At 37.2% G+C, this 22,802-nt stretch overlaps 1 protein-coding gene across 1 annotated transcript in view; it reads left to right on the top strand.

The window, feature by feature from the left end:
* LOC309858450 (uncharacterized protein) overlaps window positions 1-22,203 on the top strand; it is a gene marked incomplete at both ends in the record, with an annotated part of 55,533 nt that extends 33,330 nt beyond the window's left edge. Inside the window, 9 exons of the mRNA XM_082751138.1 lie at window positions 1,863-1,916; window positions 8,670-8,774; window positions 9,548-9,601; window positions 15,208-15,312; window positions 17,332-17,385; window positions 18,516-18,620; window positions 19,193-19,246; window positions 20,539-20,643; window positions 22,150-22,203. Coding sequence (XP_082607264.1) covers window positions 1,863-1,916; window positions 8,670-8,774; window positions 9,548-9,601; window positions 15,208-15,312; window positions 17,332-17,385; window positions 18,516-18,620; window positions 19,193-19,246; window positions 20,539-20,643; window positions 22,150-22,203 — 690 coding nt within the window. The remainder of the gene's footprint in view (window positions 1-1,862; window positions 1,917-8,669; window positions 8,775-9,547; window positions 9,602-15,207; window positions 15,313-17,331; window positions 17,386-18,515; window positions 18,621-19,192; window positions 19,247-20,538; window positions 20,644-22,149) is intronic.
* Window positions 22,204-22,802: the final 599 nt, after the last annotated feature.

The raw sequence follows: 22,802 nt of genomic DNA, 5'->3' as shown, positions 1-22,802 counted from the left end.
TAACTATTTCATAGTGATCAGACCCTTGCTTTTCTTTTAGCTTTATCTAGTATTATTTTCTGCATCCATATTGATCTCCAACACTGAAGCATATGAACCATAGTATTGGTTATAGGCATGGTTCAGGGTTTTTATAGAAGACGCTTCTCAACCTGTTGGAAAGCAGTGGCTATAAGTAGATGAATTTCAGCAGGAGGGTCTCCTGGTTTTGTTGTCTGCTCTATGTCAACCCACCTCCTCTACTATAGTAAACTAATCCTTCTCACCCAGAGACTGAGCTGTTCTAAAACTTAGATTATGTTAAATTTATTATTAAACACATTTTAATTTTTTTAGTGCCTAATATGGTACCTGAAAATTTAGTAGGTAACTACATAAAATTTCTTTCAATCAATAAATGTGCAAATCCTGTTTGTTATCTAATACTTATACCATAGCATCTAATTTGATATCCAACTGTCCTTTTCTACGTACAACAAAACAACAAAAACACTTGGGCATATTTTACCAGGCTAATTCTTACCTATAAAACTAATCTCAAAATTTATCATTTCCAGAGCTTCCCTGACCCATAGAAGTCACTTTATTTACCCTCTCTCTTAGTTTAAAATTCATTTTATACACACATATATTATTATATACTTATCATATTGTGTAAAAAATAAATATCTTTATATCACTTTTGTTTGTTTATAAGCTGTGATATTCTCATAGGCAAGAACCATGCCTACATCAATTTATATTTTTGAGGCAATAAATATTGAAGAATGAATGGAATAAAGGAGTGACACAATGTCTGTAAGAGGAATCTCAAATATATGCTAGACCTCTAATATTTCAATTGAGCAGTCTGTAACCAGAGGGCTCCAGATCATTAGTATAAATGTTATCAAAGCAGAAAGACTATTTCCTCATCATCACTCATATAGTTTTCTGTTTTCAAAAGAAGTTTTGACAGAAAATATACTCATTGTGAAATGACCAGCAACATCTTAGTCAATTTCAGTAGTGTACAAGAGGATACTTGTTCATAATTAATACACAAATATAAACTTGGCCTTCTCTTAAAATTCCCCCTCAGAACCATCCTAATTTCAATTTATTCCCAATAAGCCATAATATTCTTCTTCAGTTGATTTCATTTTTATGACTCATTATCTTTTTAAAATATGATCCATAGTGTTACATAATGACTTCATAAAGGCTTAGGACATAGGAGAATAAGTCTGTATATTCGATTCATCACACAGAATTTTTTATTAACCCATCAGCTTTCAGTGAACTGCTGAGTCTCCTTTGTAACTAGCTATTATGTTACCGTAAGTCCTTCCAGTTTGGGAACTATCTGAAATATATACCTTTCTTTTCAGATTAACGAGAAATACATACCTATTTTTATGAACAAGTATGTATAGTGTTAATAGAAGAAACGGATCACTAATTTATATGATGAGAAATCCCAAGATAGTTGTGATAGAGAAACTAAAGAAAGTTAGGAAAACATAGGAACATAAGAAAGGGGGTCCCCACAGACTTGTCTGACAAATGTAGCTGAACCAAAGTTGAGAAGTTCCTACACAGCCAAATAACTTGTTGGGACCTTTCACCCTGCCAGTGAGGTAGAGAGCAGCCTTAAAATTCAAGAGGTACATTCAAAAGTCCATTTTGTCCAAGCAACAGGACTCTCCCTTAACTAATGTAGAGTTAAGTCTTCATATCTAGGGTTTGTATCCTTATAGTTGAATCCAAAAAAGCAGCGGAGCTAATGAAGTTTGATCCCTTATTTCCCAATATACCCTATTTTTTGTCTGTTTCATATACGACTCTTTGGCATTATTACTTTGTTTTGGCTTTCCTTGTAGCTAATGGGAAGGTTGAACTCGGCACACTGATGGATGCAGTGACCAATGTTACAGGTTAGTAAATAGTTACTGTGAATCTAAGATCCTAATTCTTACATTAAATTCTCTTTTAATGCTCTATTCTAACATCATGCCATAGTCTTTTTACTCTGCCATTTTACCATTTTACTGGGGAAGTATTTCTATTTAATTGGTTACAATATGGATTGGCAAATTTCGACCCTTGGGGCAAATCTACTTCTGGTCTTGTAAACAGTTTCTTCGGAACACATCCACCCCCATTAGTTTATGTATTATTAATGGCTGCTTTTACAGTACGATGAATCGTGATGGAGACCATATGCCCTACAAGGCCTAAAGTATTTTTTATTGTTTACTAGCTTGCTTTATAGAAAAGTTTGCAGACTCATAGCCTAGAGTTTTACTTCAGAGTGATGTTACATTCCAGTTTTCTCTAGACAGTTATGGCTTACCACTGAGGTAGGTTAGTTTTAACTAATTACTTTTTTAAAAATTTTATTTTATCTTTTCGGTGATCCAAGATTCATTGTTTATGCACCACATCCAGTGCTCCATGCAATACATGCCCTCCTTAATACCCACCACCAGGCTGACCCATCCCTCCAACCCCCTTCCTTTCCAAAACCCTCAGTTTGTTTCTCAGAGTCCACAGTCTCTCATGCTTCATCATCCCCTCCAATTTCCCTCAGTTTACTTTTCCTTTCCTTCTCCTAATGTCCTCCATGTTATTCCTTATGTTCCACAAGTTAGTGAAACCATATGATAATTGACTTTCTCTGCTTGACTTATCTCACTCAACATAATCTCCTTCAGACTGTCCATGTTGATACAAAAGTTGGATATTCATCCTTTTTGATGGAGGCATAATATTTTATTGTATATATGGAACATATCTTCTTTATTCATTCGTCTGTTGAAGGGCATCTTGGCTCTTCCCACAGTTTGGCAATTGTGATCATTGCTGCTATTGACATTGAGGGTACTTATGGCCCTTCTTTTCATTACATCTGTATCTTTGGGGTAAATACCCAATAGTGCAATTGCAGGGTCATAGGGTAGCTTTATTTTTATTTTCTTAAGGAATCTCCGAACTGTTTTTCTTTTATCTTTTTTTTTTTAAGATTTTATTTATTTATTTGACAGAGAGAGATCACAAGTAGGCAGAAACGCAGGCAGAGAGAGAGAGAGGAGGAAGCAGGCTCCCTGCTGAGCAGAGAGCCCGATGCGGGACTCGATCCCAGGACCCTGAGATCATGACCTGAGCCGAAGGCAGCGGCTTAACCCACTGAGCCACCCAGGTGCCCTGAACTGTTTTTCAAAGTGGCTGCACCAACTTGCATTCTCACCAACAGTGTAAGAGGGTTCCCCTTTCTCCACATCTTCTCCAACACTTGTTGTTTCTTGTCTCTTGTTAATTTTGGCCATTCTAACTGGTGTAAGGTGGTATCTCAATGAGGTTTTGATGTGAATATCCCTGATGGCTAATGATGAAGAATATGTTTTCATGTGTCTGTTAGCCATTTGTATGTCTTCTTTGGAGAAGTGTTTGTTCATGACTTCTGCCCATTTTCTGATTATGTTTTTTGAGTGTTGAATTTGAGGAGTTCTTTGTAGATCTTGGACATCAGCCCTTCATCTGTAGTGTCATTTGTGGATATCTTCTCCCATTCTGTGGGCTGTCTCTTTGTTTTGTTGACTGTTTCCTTTACTGTGCAGAAGCTTCTGATTTTGGTGAAGTCCCACAAGTTCATTTTCACTTTTGTTTCCTTTGCCTTTGGAGACATATCTTGAAAGAAGTTGCTGTGGCTGATGTCAAAGAGGTTACTGCCTATGTTCTCCTCTAGGATTTTGATAGGTTCCTGCCTCACATTGAGGTCTTTTATCCATTTTGAGTTCGTTTTTGTGTATGGTGTAAGAGAATGATCGAGTTTCATTCTTCTACACATAACTGTCCAATTTTCCCAGCACCATTTATTGAAGAGACTGTCTTTTTTCCACTGTATATTTTTTTCCTGCTTTGTTGAAGATTATTTGACCATAGAGTTGAGGGTCCATATCTGGGCTCTCTACTCTGCTCCACTGGTCTATGTGTCTGTTTTTGTGCCAGTACCATGCTCTGTCTTTGTAGTAAAGCCTGAAACCAGGCAACGTGATGCCCCCAGTTTTGTTTTCTCTTTTCAACGTTTTCTTAGCAATTCAGGATCTCTTCTGGTTCCATACAAATTTTAGGATTGTTTGTTCCAGCACTTCGAAAAATGCCAGTGGAATTTTGATCAGGATGACATTGAAAGTATAGATGGCTCTTGGCAGCATAGACATTTTAACCATGTTTATTCTTCTGATCCATGAGTATGGAATACTCTTCCATCATTTTGTGTCTTCTTCTATTTCTTTCATGAGTGTTCTGTAGTTCCTCGAGTACAGATCCTTTACCTCTTTGGTTAGGTTTATTCCAAGTACCTATGGTTCTTGGTGCTATAGTAAGTGGAATCGATTCTCTAATTTCCCTTTCTATTTTTTCATTGCTAGTGTATGAGAAAGCAACTGATTTCTGTGCATTGATTTTGTATCCTGCCACATTACTAAATTGTTATATAAGTTCTAGTAGATTGGGGGTAGAGTATTTTGGGTTTTCCATATAAATTATCATGTCATCTGTGAAGAGAGAGAATTTGACTTCTTTGCCATTTGAATGCCTTCTATTTCTTTTTGTTGTCTGATTGATATTGCTAGGACTTCTAGTACTATGTTGAACAACAGTGGAGACAGTGGGCATCCTTGTAGTGTTCCTGATCTCAAAGGGAAGGCTGTCAGCTTTTCCCATTGAGAATGATATTTGCTGTGGGTTTTTCATAGACAGATTTTATGAAGTTGAGAATGTTACCTCTATCCCTATACTTTGAAGCATTTTAATCAGGAATGGATGCAGTATTTTGTCAAATGCTTTTTCTGCATCAATTGAGAGGACCATGTGGTTCATCTCTCTTATTGATTTGTTCTGTCACATTGATTGATTTGCAAATGTTGAACCATCTTTGCATCCCAGGGATAAATCTCACCTGGTCATAGTGGATAATCTTTTTAATGTACTGTTGGATCCTATTAGCTAGGATCTTGTTGAGAATCTTGGCATCCATATTATTCAGGGATTTTGGTCTGAAATTCTCCTTTTTTTTTAATTTTATAATTTTTTATTTTTTATAAACATATATTTTTATCCCCAGGGGTACAGGTCTGTGAATCACCAGGTTTACACACTTCACAGCACTCACCAAAGCACATACCCTCCCCAATGTCCATAATCCCACCCCCTTCTCCCAAACCCCCTCCCCCCAGCAACCCTCAGTTTGTTTTGTGAGATTAAGAGTCACTTATGGTTTGTCTCCCTCCCAATCCCAGATTCTTTCATTTATTCTTCTCGTACCCACTTAAGCCCCCATGTTGCATCACCACTTCCTCACCTTTTTGATGGGGTCTTTGCCTGGTTTGGGTATCAGGGTAATGCTGGCTTCATAGAAAGGTTCTGGAAGTTTTCCTTCTGTTTCTATTTTTTGAAACAGCTTTAGAAGAATAGGTATTATTTCTTCTTGGAATGTTTCATGGCATCATTTGTTTCCTTAATTCTGTTTTCATGGCTTCTAGGCTCTTTGTTCCATGCCTCCTCCTGGTCCTTCTTTTCTATCAGTTTGTCTTCTATGTCACTAATTTGACCTTCTGCCTTGGTTACCCTAGCTGTTAGAGTATTTAGATTAGATTGGATCTCATTGATAGCATTTTTAACTTCTGCCAGATTGGCTCTCACTTTTCCCCTTAGAGATTCTATATTGCCACTAATGGTCTTCTCCAACCTAGCCATTGCCTGGATAATTGTTACCCTGAATTCCCTTTCTGACATACTGTTTATGTCCATATCCAATAGTTCTATGGCAGAGGGCACAGTCTCTGAATATTTCCTCTGTTGGGTGTTCCTCCTCTTAGTCATTTTGGTGAGAGGTGGTTGAGGGGATGTATAGCTGAATATATCAACCACAATCCAGGCAAGGTGTACCTGGGAGCTTAATATATTGTTTTCCTGATGATGGGGTTTTACAGTTTTATAGGGACCCTGTGGTGGTTGTCCTCTTGTTCTTTTGGCTTGTCTTCTGGGGGAGGGGCCTGCTGCATTGTTTTCCAGTCAATCTTGCTTGGGTTGAGTCTCCTTCCTCCTATGAAGGGGCTGGGCTCTGTGGAAACAGGTTTTTCAGCCTTTTGTTCTTCGGGGCTTTTTGTTCTTTGGCGGCTTTTTGTGGCTTTTCAGAGGGTCAGAGCAAAGAATCTGTCTGCACCCAGACCTCTGCCTCAGAGAGAAGATTCAGATGTTCCCCTCTGGGTGGTCCAGAACACACAGACAGAACCCCCCCCCCCCACGGCAAACTCTGCTGAACAGTGCAACCTCACACAGGTGGTGTGCACCCCAGCCATCATCCCAGAGGTCAAACAAAGCCCCCACTTGTCTCTGCACCCCCACGGCACTAAAACCACGAGCGATACTGGTCCAGAGAGTCTGCTTCTGGTGGCTGCCTTTGCTGGGACTGCTGCCTGGGGTCCAGACCCACACTCAGACCCCACAGCTGTGCAGATCGTGGAGGTCTGCAGGCTGAGGGACCCTGACTGGATATCACACTGGGTTCTCTCAGTTGGGGGCTGGGTGCACTCAGACCCTGCAGTCATACAGGTTGTGGAAGTCTGTGGGCCTAGGGATCCCAACTGGAGTTCACACTGGGCTGTCCTGTGTGGGGGCGGGAGGGCACCCAGCCCAAGCAGTGGTGCAAGCAGCAGAATACCCCGTGCTCAGGGACCATGGGCTGAGGGCCCCATGAGACACTGTCTGTCATGGGTGGTTGCCAGTGGTGACCATCTTATAATGTGGGCTTAGATCCATGCCAGTGACCGACAGATTCCACAGGTTGTCCCTTGAGATCTTTTGCTCTTTTTGGAGTGCTTTTAATCAGACTCCTAGTTAATACTGGTCCCCAATCACAGGACACTTTTGTATTGGGGTAATACTTTCCAATGGGTCACTCCTGGTGGCTCCCTCCCCCTTCTGTTTATTCTCCAATGTCAGTCTGAGCATTCCCACTCCACTTTACCGCTCCACTGATATCTTCTGCCCCCATAGAGATCCAGAAGTGTAAACTCTTGTCTCTCAGTCTGATTTCATGGATTTCAGAGTGTTCTAGTAGATATTTAGCTCACTTTAGGGGACCAGTTAAAACACTGTCTGTCATGGGTGGTTGCCAGTGGTGACCATCTTATAATGTGGGCTTCTCTGCCATCTTGCCCCTCCTCCTTAACTAATTACTTTCACTCTACTTCTCTTCCATCTTGCCCCTCCTCCTTAACTAATTACTTTTAATACCCTCTTTTACTCTGAGTCCTTGTTTACATGATAAATGATATGCAATTTTAACTTTAGATTATTTACACTGTGTACTTCAGTGCAATGCCTTGATAGAAAATTCTTTATTCTCTGGGATTTATTCCAAACAATACTTCAATTATGAATATCTGAGTATCATGAAGAGATACTTGCTGCAATTATAGCCTCAAAGTATACTACCCAACAAGTTAACCTAGAGATCACAGAACAGAAAGGCTCAAGAACCCAGTTAAAATGTTTGAATCACACAGTTTATTAAATCATTTAAAACACACAGCAAGTAGTGAAGGGGTGATTACAGAATAAATTAACAAATTTCGGGTATGGTGAATGGAAAGACCATACTACCTGAATCTAAGATGCACAAGGTGCATAGTAAGTTTTGTGTCTCTCTCTGTTCAACAGCATTAGTTTTCTCTGCTGGTGATGTGGTGACGAGGACCAGTGTTGAGGTTTAAGCAGATGGGCCCACAGATGGAAAGTGCTCTAGCCAATGATACAGACTTGCTCTTTCAGAAAGACACAGGGTCAAGTACCTCTAGATAATAGTTGTAGCTTGTCATTAAGGCCATTGAAGAGCCATAGGTTTTGTGTTCCTTGAGCAGAGGACACATAAGACCTAAATGGGTATCACCAATGAATTGCCAAATTAAAGTCATTTGAATATTGAGTCTCATGAATATTTATCATATCTTGAATATTTAGTGCTTCTTTTAGTGTCTCAAGCAATTTTAGAGTATCATAAATATTTAGAGCTTCTTATATATTTAGTCTAACAGATAAATTTAGTGAAGAGGTTCTTCATGTGTATTTAATGCCCCATGAACATTAGATATTGTTCTGTCCTTCCATTCCTTTCTAACTTACAAATCCTTTACTTAAATACTACTTATCCATACTGCAAACATCTTAAAAGATTTAGCCCATGTTTTATAAACTACAAACTTGAACTAATGTACTTACTTAACTTCTGTAATAGAATTAAATGTTCTCAAAAGCAAATGCATATTACAATGGATTAACATATTAAGTAGTTAAGTAAAATCAGATATATCACTCATAATTAAGGGAATAACAGAGACACTGAATTTTAAATAAATATCTGTGATATTTTAAATAACTTAGAATCCCCAAGCCACTTATATCTTGTTTAAATTACTTTACTCTGTAATTATAGATATTGAATTTTGGGGGGTTAAGGGAACAATTCTGTTTCCATGATAGCTGATGGCGCAAAGTCTCTTGCTACTTTGTTCACAGCTGTTGAATATCTACCAAGTAAATAAATAATTTTTTTCATAATTTGTATATTCATATTTCATATTTAGGTCATATTGAACTTTTCATGTACTTTCATTTCTTTGAAGGAGGGGAAGTTAATGTCAGCGATATTGAAAGTATTCTGGAAAAAACTGGGATAGAGCTCACAGATAAGGAGTGCTTAGAACTAAAGAAGTATCTGCCAGTTGATGGTGAGCATTTAAAATAATGATGTAGACTTTAAGGAACTTTGATGTGTATTTCTTTTTTGCAAACTTCCAGAATTATCTCCATTTTATAAAGAAAAAGAGGATTAGAAGGAATCATGCAGTTCTATCTTAAGAAGTAATCCCAGCTGTGTAACTTTATAGTATCTTTGGACCCTTCAGTCAGGAAAATTAACCTTGTATTAAGTCAAGGAAGTGCCTATTCTAACTTCTGATTCCAGTCAGAAGGCATTCTCAAGAATGAACAGGGAGGGACACCTGGGTGGCTCAGTGGGTTAAAGCCTCTGCCTTCTGCCCAGAGTTCTGGGATCAAGCCCCACATTGGGCTCTCTGCTCAGCAGGGAGCCTGCTTCCTCGTCTCTCTCCACCTGCCTCTCTGCCGACTTGTGCTCTCTGTCAAATAAATAAATAAAATCTTAAAAAAAAAAAAAAGAATGAACAGGGACATATGGGAAAGGAAAAAGAATGAGAAAATACTAAGAGGAAAATGGAGGCATGAAAGGAAGACAGAGAATTAAGATGTGTGTGTTTCAGCATAGTAGAGCTCCAGCAGTAACAATTAAGATGTGGGTGTTTCAGCATAGAAACTTTCTCCTCCAGCAGGAGACAGAATTTTCTCTACTTGTTACATTTTTTGGTTATTTAAAATTAAATTAGGCCTTTTCTGGGGTAAATTATGATGTCTTCTAAAATTAAGGCTTTCGTAATGTCTAATTTAATCTCTCATTGATGTGGTCTGATTTGTGTCTTTCTTACAGCTGTTGGAAAGGTGTACCCAAATAGGGTGATGGATGGTTTGAAAACTCTTAAAGGTAAGTAATAAGTATAATGAAAAAGGAGATGAATCTGAAGCTGAAAAGCAGATAAAGAGACTTTTGCACACTTAATTTATATTCCTGCCACCATGCATGTGTGTGCAAAACCATATTAATGCTTTTTCCAAAGATCTTTTTTGTATATATCTTACAAAATGGCCTCCTGTACCATTCTTTAACCTTAAGATGGAAGTCTTAAAAGTAGGACTTTGAATAACTTTACCCCTAATGAAATGGAAAACTAGAAAACTATCTAATCAGCACAAGTAGATAAAAGGAAGTTTATCTGTATAGTCACAGACTCTAAGATCATGAAGAAACATCTTCTTTGAAAATTCATGACAGTGACCCTATGCTCACATTGGTTCCAGTTCATATTTTCATGACCCAGAAACTCACAAAAAAAATTAACAAAAAGCACCAGCATTGTAGTAACTCTAGAGTTTAAGAAATACACTCTCATACATGGTCAGTAAGATTTTCCCTATAAAACCTTTCTTAAAATGATCTTGAAATAGAAAATTACAAAAGATTAAGAGTCACTTATGTTTGGGGGAGGGGGTTTGGGAGAAGGGGGTGGGATTATGGACATTGGGGAGGGTATGTGCTTTGGTGAGTGCTGTGAAGTGTGTAAACCTGGTGATTCACAGACCTGTACCCCTGGGGATAAAAATATATGTTTATAAAAAATAAAAAGTTAAAAAAAAAAAAAAGAAAAGAAAATTACAAAAGATATGAAAAAAAAACTATGTCCAATTAATACCAATATATATAATAAAAAGACTGAACTCAAAAGATTTCCCATAATACAAATATTTTAGATAGACTATAAAATAAGTACACTTTAAATGATTAAATTCATAAAACAAAAATGGGAATAATTTTTAAAAAAATAGAAACTACCACAGGAAAAAGTAGATTTGAAAGGAGTCAAAATAAAATTTCAAGAAATGAAAAGCCTAGCCTGAAAAATTAAAAAACACAATGGTATCATTAACAGATTAGAGATAACCAAAGAATTAATTAGATAACTGGAATAAAACTCTGAAAAAATTGCCAAGATTCCAGCATAGAGACACAAAGATTACAAATAGGAAGGAGGAGGAGACATGAGGGTCAAAGTGGGAAATCTGCCAGTTTATCCAATAGTAGTACAAAGAGCTAACAGAGAGAAAGAAGGAAAATGCTAATTTGAAGACCTAATAGTTGGTAATTTTTTTGTGATTGTTGAAAGACAGGGATTCTAAAATACAGGGCACATAATGAATCCTAAATGGTAATTAAGAGGTCTTTGCTTAATCATATCATAAGGAATTCACAATTCCAAAACAAAACAAAAACCCCCCAAGAATGCAACCAGGATGCATTCTGACTACCCACAAATGAGTAACAATTAGACTTGTATTGGACTACAATGAGATGCCACCTCAGACCCCATAAGATGTCTGCTTTCAAAAGAGGAACAGAATATAACAAGTGTTGGTGAGAATGTGGAGAAAATGGAAGCCTTGTACACTGGCAGTGAGCATGTGAATTGGTACAGCCACTATGAAAACAAATATGGGAGCTCCGCAAAAGCTGAAAAATTAAATTTCTATATGATTCATCAAATTCACTTCTAGGTATATGTCTTAGTTCACTCAGGCTGCTTTAACAAACTGCCAGAGACTAGATGGCTTATAAACAACAGAAATTCATTTCTCACAGTTTTGGAGGCTGGAAGTCCAAGATCAAGGTGCCAGCATGGTCAGATGAGGGCCCTCTTCCAGGTTGCCGACTTCTCATTGTATCCTCACAGGGTGCAAGGGGCAAGGATCTCTCTGGGGCACTTTTTATAAAGACTAATCTCTTTCAGAAGGGCTCTGCCCTCCTGACCTAAGCCCCTTCCAAAGGACCTACTTCTTCTTTTTTTTTTTTCTTTTTAGCATAACAGTATTCATTGTTTTTGCACCACATCCAGTGCTCCATGCAATACGTGCCCTCCATAATACCCACCACCTGGCTCCCCCAACCTCCCATCCCCCACCCCTTCAAAACCCTCTGGTTGTTTTTCAGAGTCCATAGCCTCTTATGGTTCACCTCCCCTTCCAATTTCCCTCAACTCCTTTTACTGTCATTTTGGGCATTTGGTTTTCAACATATGAATTTTGGAGGTACACACACATTTAGACTATTGTGTATATCCTAAAGCGTATATCCAGCACTATTGAAGAGCCAAGAGATGGAATCAATCTATGTGTTCATCACCCTTCAAAAGAAGGAGATTTTGGATGATCCTCAAAGATATTTTGCTAAATGAGACAAGCCAGTCACAAAAAGACAAATACTGTCTGATTCAATTTATGTATGATGCGTAGAGTAGTTAAATCCACAGAGACAGAGGCTGGGTGTGGGGAGGAATGGGGAGTATTGTTTAATGAGTAGGGACTTTTGATTTGGGAAGAAATGGTTAAAATAGTAAAAAAAAAAAAAAAAGATTATATATATATATTTAAGTAGCGGGAAAAGATACCTGGCTTTAACAGGGTAATAAGGGATAATATGAATAAGCACATGTCAGTAAGTTTAACTTAGATGAAATAGTAAGCCGCTATGTCCTAACAGTAAGCAAAAGGCCAAACAAATTTAAAAATCAACTCTTCTTGGATCCATATGAGAAATGAGATCACAGGGAAACTGTGTCACCCAAACAGGAGGGAAAGACATGCAAACCACAACTTACTGAGCAGAAGCCTCTCTGAGAACCAGCGGCAGGACAGGAAAACCTAAACTGTAATTGATGAATTGCTAGAGGATCAGTGAGGACAAGTCAAAAATTTGTAGGGTACCGAGTCATAGAGGAAGTGCCCATGCTTTTGTGGGTTTTACTGCTAGGATCTCAACCAGGTTCTCACAGTGAATATTGAAGAAGAATCTCAAGAAGCTTCTGGCATGTAGGCGGGATGGGGGGGAGGAGAAACAGTTTTGAAATGCACCAGAGTGTTCTGTTCTTCATAAAAAGGAGAAACTATTTAATCATAGCCTAAACTTCTGAGGTTTTATCAGACCCTAACTGACCTGGGGGAGGGGAAATACCCAACTTAAGCACATTTTGGCATAGCACATGTGATGTTCACAGTCCAGAGGCAAAGGCTTGTGAAAAAATCGATTGAGACTTAATCATAGGATTATAGTATGTTTCCCTTCCCCATACATCTTACCATCAGATCACCTGTTCATAGCAGTTATTTTTACCCAGTACATTATGCGAAGCTATCAAGAAAAAAAAATCACAAGAATTGTAAAAGGTAAAAAACGCAAATGGAAGAGACAGCATGCATTAGAAACAGATTCAAATTTGGCAGGGATGTTGGAATTCAAAACAATTATAATTAATGTGCTAATGGATAAAGTAGATAGCAGGCAAGAACAGATGTACAGTGTAAGTATAGAGAGGTGGAAATCCTAAGAAAGAAGTAAAAGAAAGGTTAGTGATCAAAACCACTATGGCGGAAATGAAGAATGCCTTCGATGGGCTTATTAGTAGACTAGACTGACTGAATACCCTCGATTTAAGAAAAGGCCAAAGATTTTCTCTGACAGATTTTACTTATCATTATATTCTGTAGCTCCAGCAATGTCAATGCAAATGGCAAGATCACATTCTTTTTTGTGGCTGAATAACATCATCACCAAAGAAGATACACAGATGGCAATTAAACATAGGAAAAGATGTCTACACCTTATGTCATTAGAGAAGTACAAATTAAGCCATAATGAGATACCACTACACACTCATTAGAAAGGCCAGAATCCATAAGAACAAGCCAAACAACTAGTATTGAAGTGGACAAATATGAGATCAGACATTGGGCAAGAGAGGAAATCTCTGCGGGGCCAATCACTTATAAAAAGTATTTCATTTCATACATAATCGTGGAAGTCTAAGTTAAAACAACAATAAAATACGAGTTCACGGATCTCAAATGTACCATAATTGTAACAGTCAAGCCACCCTAAGCTATGGAAATAATATGGAGCAATGGAAATTCTTGTACACTGCTAATATTAATAGTAGCACTTTCAAAAGCAACTGGATAAAATCTCAAGAAATTCAAAATATATGTATTCCACTCCAACTAATCCACTCCTAAATATATTGCTCAGATTCTTACCCTCGTCAACAGAGACATTCACAAGAATGTATGTTACAATGTTTTCTTGTAATGACAAAAATTTGGGTACAACCTAAATGTTATCTATTGGAGAATGGGTAAGTATATGATGGCATAATATTATAGTAGAATAATAGTATTTAAAATGAATGAAGGGAGCCTGGTTGGCTCAGTTGGTTAAGCATCCAACTCTTGGTTTTACTCAGATTATGATCTCAGGGTCATGAGATCAAGCTCCACATCTGGCTCCATGCTGAGCATGGAGTCTGCTAGAGAGTCTCTCTCTCTCCCTCTCCTTCTGTACGCCCCCCACCCACTGCTCTTGCTCTCATGCTCTCTTTAAAAATATATATGAATAAATAAAATAAATGAAAATGTCCCGTGTTTCAACATGGACAAATCTAAAAAACAAGAATTCAATGAAATTGCATGTGGCAAAAGGAAACTCACAATGTGATATGATTTATATAAACTTTAAAAGTTCTGCAAAACCGGGGCACCTGGATGGCTCAGTTAGTTGGTTAAGCAACTGCCTTCAGCTCAGGTCATGGTCCTGGAGTCCCGGGATTAAGTCCTGCATCAGGATCCCAGCTCCACAGGGAGTCTGCTTATCCCTCTGACCTTCTCCCCTTTCATGCTCGCTCTCTCTCTCTCAAATAAATAAATAAAATCTTTTAAAAAAGTTCTACAAAACTGTTTAACATATGCCAGTAAAACATGCATGGGCATTATAAACACTTACATAAGTCAGGAAGTCACCCTGGGAAAGGTGGGGAAAGATGGGGAATGAGGAGGAACATGGAAGATATTTTTATTGTATCTGTTCTGTTTATTAACAAAGCTGGGTGAGATACACAGGTGTCAGTGATGTCATCATAAAAATCTGTATCCCTATGATTCATAAACTAACAAAAAATGAGCGGAATTATTAGACATTTTTTTGGAAAATGTATTCAGAGGAAAGAACCATGTGAACTTTTAAAAAAACATTTTATTTATTTATTCATGTGAGATGGAGAGAAAATGGCAGAGGCAGAGGGAGAAGCAGTCCTAATGCAGGACTTGATCCCATAACCTGAGCCAAAGGCAGACGTTTAACTGACTGAGCAACCCAAGCTTCCCCCATGTGAATTTCCATTAAAGAAACAAATATAATACTTTTCCTACAGCAGCATATGAATTTTTTTCCTCTATTTCTGTAAATAGTCTTGAAGTTGTGCCACAACCCTTAATAGCTAATTATAGAAATTGATTCCTCCCCCCCACAAAAAAAAAAACTCAGTGGAGGAAATGCCAGTTTCACCGTTATTACTGACAGTTTTTATACAACTGAATAGACAGTCAACCTTATTCTTTAAGGTGTAGCCACTATTTATAACACACAGTAATTTATACCTTTCATCACATTCTAATATTCAATTTTGCTTTTATTTTTCTCTTTCTCCCCAGGAGGGATTGTTGATGTCGCCAAATTAGACACTGCTTTGCAAAGCATGGGAATGAAACTCACAGGAATGGAAAGTAATGATTTGATAAAGAACCTACCTGTTGATGGTGAGTAAGCATATAAATTTTTGCACTGCTAATTACAACTTGAGGTGTGAGCTCCTATAAAATCACCTCTGAAAAATATTTATTTGCCAGTAAGAAGATAATTTATTAGAAACTTAAGAATGAGCTCAGAAAAAAAATAAAGTAATATTCTTTCTTGTCATTTTATTAACATGTAGTATCAACCTTTTAAATTTTGAATCCAAAGAAACACTGAAAACACAGATAAATCCTATAATTGCGACTCATAAAAAGTGATGGAAAAACAAGTAATTATGGACAAAATAACATGAAAAACAGTCTGGAAGGAGATTAATGCAAAAGCAATAGGAAAATAAAAGAGAAAATGTGGGAGATTATTAACTTGAGAGACACATTTCATAGCCATATGATAGTACTCTTCACTTTCTCAGAGTCAGGGGTCTTCAAACATGCAGGCTCTAATATAGAGAATTTTGCCTTTTTATGAAGCTGTCTCATATTCTACTCCCTATTTCAGAGTCCATGATCTAAAGGCCATCTGTTCTTGGCCATCTCCCTTGATGAATTAGAAACAAACTCTGAGATACAATTAAAGCTGAATTAGAGCTGAAATGCAGTGGACTAATGAAAATATGATGCTAAGTAAAACAAGTCAATCACAAAAGATGATATGTTATATGATTCCATTTATATGAAATGTCCAGAATAGATGTAAATCTACATTTAAATCTATATTACTACATATTAGTGTTTCTGTTCGGATTTCAGAAATTATCTCTTCATATAATATATTGACACTTAGTAGTTGTTCCTGACATTTTCCCTGACACAGATTAGTGATTGCCTATTATTGAGGGAGGGGCAGTAGGTAGGAACTGCAAACTAATGGTATGGTTTTTGTTTTCTTTTATTTGTTTTCTAATGAAGTTTCTCTTTGTGATGATGAAAATGTTCTGAAATTAGGTTGTGGTGATAGCTGCAGAATTCTGTGCATATCCTGAAAACGTTCCATTTGTATACTTTAAATGATTTGATTGTTTGCTATGTAAATTATATCTGAACAAATTTTTAAAAAATGAATAATAGCCTGCTCTATATTTTTAGAGCCAGAAGAAAATAAAGAACAAAAATAACATGAAGCTTCTATTTAAATATTTGTCATCTACAATTAGACAAAAAATAATATTTTATGCAAATGCAATATCTTAGTTGTGTTTTGTCTAATAAAGAAAAGTAAATCTGAGATTCTATAGTATCCTAAATTTCTGAGTTAATTCTGTCTTTGTAATATGCTTTCATGTTAATGTTTTTAATGTTAATAGTATACATTTAAAAATATACAGAATCTCTACATTTAAAATTACCTCAAGCTAATCACTGAGGTGTTTTCCTGGTTTTTTTTTTTACTTACATAGAATAAAGGAGTAAGAAACTCTGTCAAAGAAAAGTCAAGAACTTCTAAGTATCAGTTTATTACATACAGAGATCATTAGAACAGCCAAATACCAACATTAATATATAGCAGACACAAATTGTAAATCCTATTCTTTGTGCTTGAAGTAAACAGTAGAGAGTTCTCAAATGCACAGGAGTCATGAAGCAGACTCTACAGAAAATGTAATTTAATTTTATATCTCATCCTTAACTGTCAGACATTTAATTTCCTACAACCCAATGAATTAAAGCTCTAGTAATATTTTAGAACTTCTGGCTCATGGTAGAGATGAATATATGATAAAATATTAGAATGTAATTATATTGTCTTTTTAAAAATATTTTATTTATTTATTTATTTGACAGAGAGAGAGAGAGAGAGAGAGAGAAATCACAAGTAGGCAAAGAGGCAGGCTCCCTGCTGAGCAGAGAGCCCAATGCGGGGCTCGATCCCAGCACCCTGAGATCATGACCTGAGCCAAAGGCAGAGGCTTAACCCACTGAGCCACCTAGACACCCCAATATACTGTCTTATTCTTAAGATTTCATAGCACTAATGAGTGTCAGTGTTATATCTGTGTTTGATTTACATGTGTTTCTTAACAGATAATGGGAAGATTAAAATGAAAAAATTAATGGATGCATTGAATGCTTTTTCTGGTGAGTGGCAAGTTACTATAAAATTGTACTATTTTATTTAAAAAATGGGGAAAAAAACCAGAGAGGCAAACCAAGAAACAGACTCTACACTATAGAGAACATACTGATGGTTACCAGAAGGGAAGAAGGCAGAAGGATGGATGAAATAGGTGATGGGGACTAAGGAATGCACTTGTTGTGATAAGCCCAGGGAGTTGCTTGGAAGTGACAAATCACTATATTGTATACCAGAGTCTAATATTACAATATATGCTAACTAATGGGAACTAAAAACCAAAAAAAATTATATCATCTTAAAAATACCATTTCAACTTGCCCAAACTGTAATATTTTATCTTTATATTATATTTCATCATATACTTATTTTGAGGATCCTATACTGTACTTATCTGCACAACTTAAAATTTTAAAATACAATTAAATTTCTCTATTTTGATAAGAAATTTGGCAGATACTTGTAATCTCTGTCAAATACATAAATAAATCTGAAAAAAAAGAAATTTGGCAGAAATATTTTTAGTAAGGCAGTAATATAATTTACCTCACCAATGTTCAAAAAACCTCATACCTAGACAGATATATAAAGAGAAAAATCATATAATTTAGACTCTCCCCGTAATCCTAAGTTCCCCTGCCAAAAATATAAATTTACATTATTTCCATTATTCTAATTTGCAGGCCAAGTAAAGCAACCTTTACTTCTGCTGCATTAGATGGACACAAATCCATTGCTGAGATATTCCTCTTTTTTTTTTTTTTGAGATTTTATTTATTTGTTTGAAAAAGAGAGAAAGACAAAGCATGAGGAGGTTGGAGGGGGCAGTGGGAGAAGAAGCAGATTCACCACTGAGTGGAGAGTTCAGATGCAGGGCTTGATTCCAGAACCCTGACATCATGACCTGAGCTAAAGGCAGATGCTTAACCTGCTGAGCCACCCAGGTGCCCCTGGAGTATTCCTTTTATGACATTAAGGACCTGTATTCTGTTTGTGGTTTCTCTGTAATTCTGTGTAGTTGTATGCGTCTCATTTTACCCATTTACTACTTCCAAGTTGAAAGTGATCATTTTGTCATTATTTGGAATCGTTAGATTCCAAATTGTCAAGCACTAATATTCCTGTCTTTTGAAAGGAAAAAAGATTGATGCCAATGACCTACTAGAAGTTCTGGGAAACATGGGGATCGAGCTCACCGAGGAGGAATTTTTGAAGCTGAAACAAATTGTGCCAATTGACGGTGAGCCATATGAGTGCCAGGGTAGCCTTTCTGGGGAGCTGGATTCTGGGGTCATTGTAGGCAGTTCTACAGTGTTGTCTCTTTATTTCTTCCATAAAATACTGAAAATGATTTTTTAAAAAGGTAAGCTCACTGACATACAGATTAAATCTAGGGGTCACCAATTTCTTCCACTGAAATATTGACGTCAGAGCTGATGAAGACTATAATAAGGCTACCATTTCCCTCTCATGAGAGGGCCAAAGGATAGGAAGGGAAAGGAAGGAAATTGAGGGGAGTGAAAGAATAGGAGAAAAAAAACAATAGGAAAAGGACCCAGAGAACTAGTGATTTTTTTTTCCTGCACAGTATTCTTTCCATCAGTGTTCTTGATTGCTTAACACTGTATACATTTTTGTCAGCAGACTGTACTCTTGTTCCCAAAATAATTTTTATTTGATGCAAAGATGGAACAACTTCCCAGGCAGAGTAAAAAGCTTTCTGACTGGAATTGCCCAATTGCCCAATAACCCTGTGACTATCCATGTTCTTTTGCTTTGGATATAAACTGTGCTTTCACTGTTTTCTTATAGCTGCTGGAAAGGTGTATCAGAAAAGATTGTTGGATGGGGTGAAGTCATTAAAAGGTACTTAAGAACCATGGTTAGCAGGAGAATCTGCTACCTGTCAACACAAATACAAACACAGACATATTTATTAGCAGGTTTTGAATCCTGTCTGCATTCCTACGTTTAGATCTTTTATTTCCTTACATTCACCACACAGAACTTTTACCTAATCAGCCACGCTATAGCATTGCAAGGAATCCATTCTCTCTTGAATGGATCTGAAATCTACTTTATACAACAAATAATGTAGAGAATATCATAGGCAGTCTTTCCGGGGATTGGCCCAACAACAACAACACAAAGGAATTTGGAGTGATCTTTAATATCATTTATTGCATGAATCAAGTCATTTTCTATAAAATGTTCTTACTCAAAGCCCAGTTAGCAAGAACAGCAGCAACAACAAATGTAGAAAAGAAGCATGGCATTGTGGCCAAGATACGTTTTTACTTCCTCTTCCTATCGGTCCTTGGAAAAAAGAGATAAGAAGGGGAAGTAGGGGAAAAAAAAAGAAGAAGAAGAAGAAGAAGAAGGGGAAGTAGGAAGGCAGAGAGGAAAGGTTGTAGGTTTTGCTGCTCATTATTTGATGAGAACGTCTCCTGCAGGTGGCTGGTCTGCTGTCCCAGACCCTTGGAATAATGGCAGTCAGCAGCATTCCTTGCAGAATTTTGTGGTGAATGTGTTGTGCATGACATACTCTTCCCTCTGAGAGATGAATCCACGTTTGTAATCTTTTATCTTCAATACTTTTTTGTGTATTGCAAAAGCAGAACATTAATGATCTGAAACTTGAACTATCCCTCTCAGCGGATGCCTTGACTTTGTTTTCGGGATAGACATGCACAATATTCTCTCTGTATTCCCCATGGGGACAATCCTACCATTGGTATTCTTTTGGGCTCTCTTTGAATAGATGAGTATTAATTGATAGTACAACTGAAACCTTTAAACACATAATCACAGCCCACCACCCAGTAATGCTTCAAGCTCAAAATATTTTTTTGTGTAATCTCAGTGTCCAAGGTGGGGCTTGAACTCATGACTTCAAGATCAAGAGTATGTAGTCTACTGACTGAGCCAGCCACGCCCCCCAACCTGAGAATATTTTTATCTAAGTTGTTCTTGATCTCATTTTAGGAGATTTGCTGAGCTAACCTTTTACACCAGTTCACTAATATAAATAAGTTATACGTTTCTCTTTACTTTTTATCAAATTAAATACATGCAAAATAAAATACTTACATATATACTAATCTTGTGAAATCATGTAGTATTTTTTCTTCATGATTCTTTCCTGTTTGTTTCTTAAGAAGGAATGGTTAAAGCCAATAACCTAGACAACGTTCTGGAAAACCTGGGAATTGAACTCACAGAAATGGAACATGAAGATCTGACAGAATATTTGCCACCTGACGGTGAGGACTGTAGGTGGTAATGAACCTTGGAGAGGAGTTTACATTTAGGGGCTGGTGTCAGATAATGCACAATAATTAGTGATATTGGGTATACCAAAAGAAAATAGAAGCATTTTGTAATGATAGTGATAAACCAGTCCTAATTAAGAACAGAGGATGTATTATTTAGGGAAAACTGAATTTGAATTTAAAAACAAACGCGAAAATGTGTCATGGTTAAACACAATAGAAGTTTCATTCTCTTCTCCATGAAAGTCCAAGGTAAGAGTATTCTTGGTTGACAGGCAATGGCTCTTCTCCATTCAGTGATACAGGGATCCAGATTCTTGCCTCTTGGATTCCTTCTTAGGGCCTTTTCATTGTTTATAAATAATTAATAAAAAGGAAAAGAGCACACAAAGGAGGGAGATGCGACACACATCATTTCTATAACCATTCTTTTTTTTTTAATTTTTTATTTTTTATAAACATATATTTTTGATTGGGAGGGAGACAAACCATAAGTGACTCTATAACCATTCTTTTGTTGTACTAGTTACATGACTATATCGAAATGCAAGGAGGGGTGGGGTGGGTGATGGTAGGAACATAGGATCTGGCTGTGCATCCACTTCCCTCTGTAATTCTATACTATGAGAGGAAATAAGAGGTTTGGTAGATAGCTGGGTTTTTGTTTTGTTTTGTTTTCATTAACAATGGCCTAAATATATATGTACACCCTATGCTTTGAGGCCAAGTCGCACTTTCCTAAAAAGCCTCATGTGGCTACAACTCAGGAAGAGAAAAATCAAACAAAATCACTTGAAAATAAATCAATAATGGAGGACCATTTCCCAGTCATCGAATTTAGTAAGAACACATATTTCCAGGTAACACCCCAAATCCACATTGCAGCACATCGTTTTTCTTTGTCCCCACCTGAGAATTTTCATTCTTAAAGGAGCCTGGCACCAGCCACAATTTAGACAGGCCTTAATTTCCACAATGGGGAAACTGGCTCATATCCAGATTCTTCTGCTGTCATTTTAGCCTCTTTCCTTCACTTGCACATGCTCAATTTTCTTGTCACCTCCCCATTCCAGCCTCATGCTCTTGCATTCCTAATTATATTTACTCTATTGTGATTCATTATATTTAAAAACATCTTTCAGAAACTTTGTGAAGACCTAAGGAACAGGGGTTATGGATTATGCAGTTAAGTTTCCTCTTGAGTCTTTTGATTCATAAATTTTGGCACTCTTGCTTTAGTTAATGACAGAGTGTAACCGGTGAAGTTAGCAAGACAGATCCCTGAGCTCAAAAGAATGCTATGCATGGGTTGTAATGCTCTACTTTGGCTATCATGAAGATTCTTTATAATTTTATCTTTGAATTTGTGATTTTTAATTGACATCCAATAGGAAACATTGCTGAGGCCTGGCACCCCAGCTCAGGCATCTATTTCTTCATTTAGCTCCTTTATCTTCTTATAACTTTACCACATCCTAATTATGATATTTCTTACAGCAAATGGGAAGATTGGTCTCAAAAATGTGATAGAAGCAGTAGAAGCTGTTACAGGTTTGTTAGAAGTTTCTATATTCTAATTTTTTTCCTTTTATTTTATAATTTTTTATTTTTATTTATTTGAGAGAGAGAGATCACAAGTAGGCAGAGAGACAGGCAGAGAGAGAGGGAGAAGCAGGCTCCCCACTGAGTAGAGAGCCCGATGCAGGACTTGATCCCAGGACCCTGAGATCATGACCTGAGCTGAAGGCAGACACTTAGCCCACTGAGCCACCCAGGTGCCCCTATTTTATAATTTTTTAAATTAACATATAAGGTATAATATGTTTCAGAGGCACAGGTCTGTGATTCATCATTCTCACACAATTCACAGCACTCGCCATAGCACATACCATTCCCAATGTCAATCGCCCAGGACCACATCCTTTTACCCCACTCCCCCCCAGCAACCCTCAGTTTGTTTCCTGAGATCAAGAATCTTTTATGGCATGTCTCTCTTCCTGGTTTCATTTTATCTCATTTTTCCCTCCCTGCCCCTATGATCCGCTGCCTTGTTTCTCAAATTCCTCATATCAGCGAGATCATATGATGATTGTCTTCCTCTAACTGACTTATTTTGCATAGCATAATACCCTGTAGGTCCATCCATATCA

The sequence above is a fragment of the Mustela nivalis genome, assembly GCF_964662115.1.
Source record: "Mustela nivalis genome assembly, contig: HAP1_SCAFFOLD_2507, whole genome shotgun sequence".
Lineage (NCBI taxonomy): Eukaryota > Metazoa > Chordata > Mammalia > Carnivora > Mustelidae > Mustela > Mustela nivalis.
Note: the sequence above shows the minus strand (reverse complement) of the source record. Positions and strands in the feature narration are given on the sequence as shown.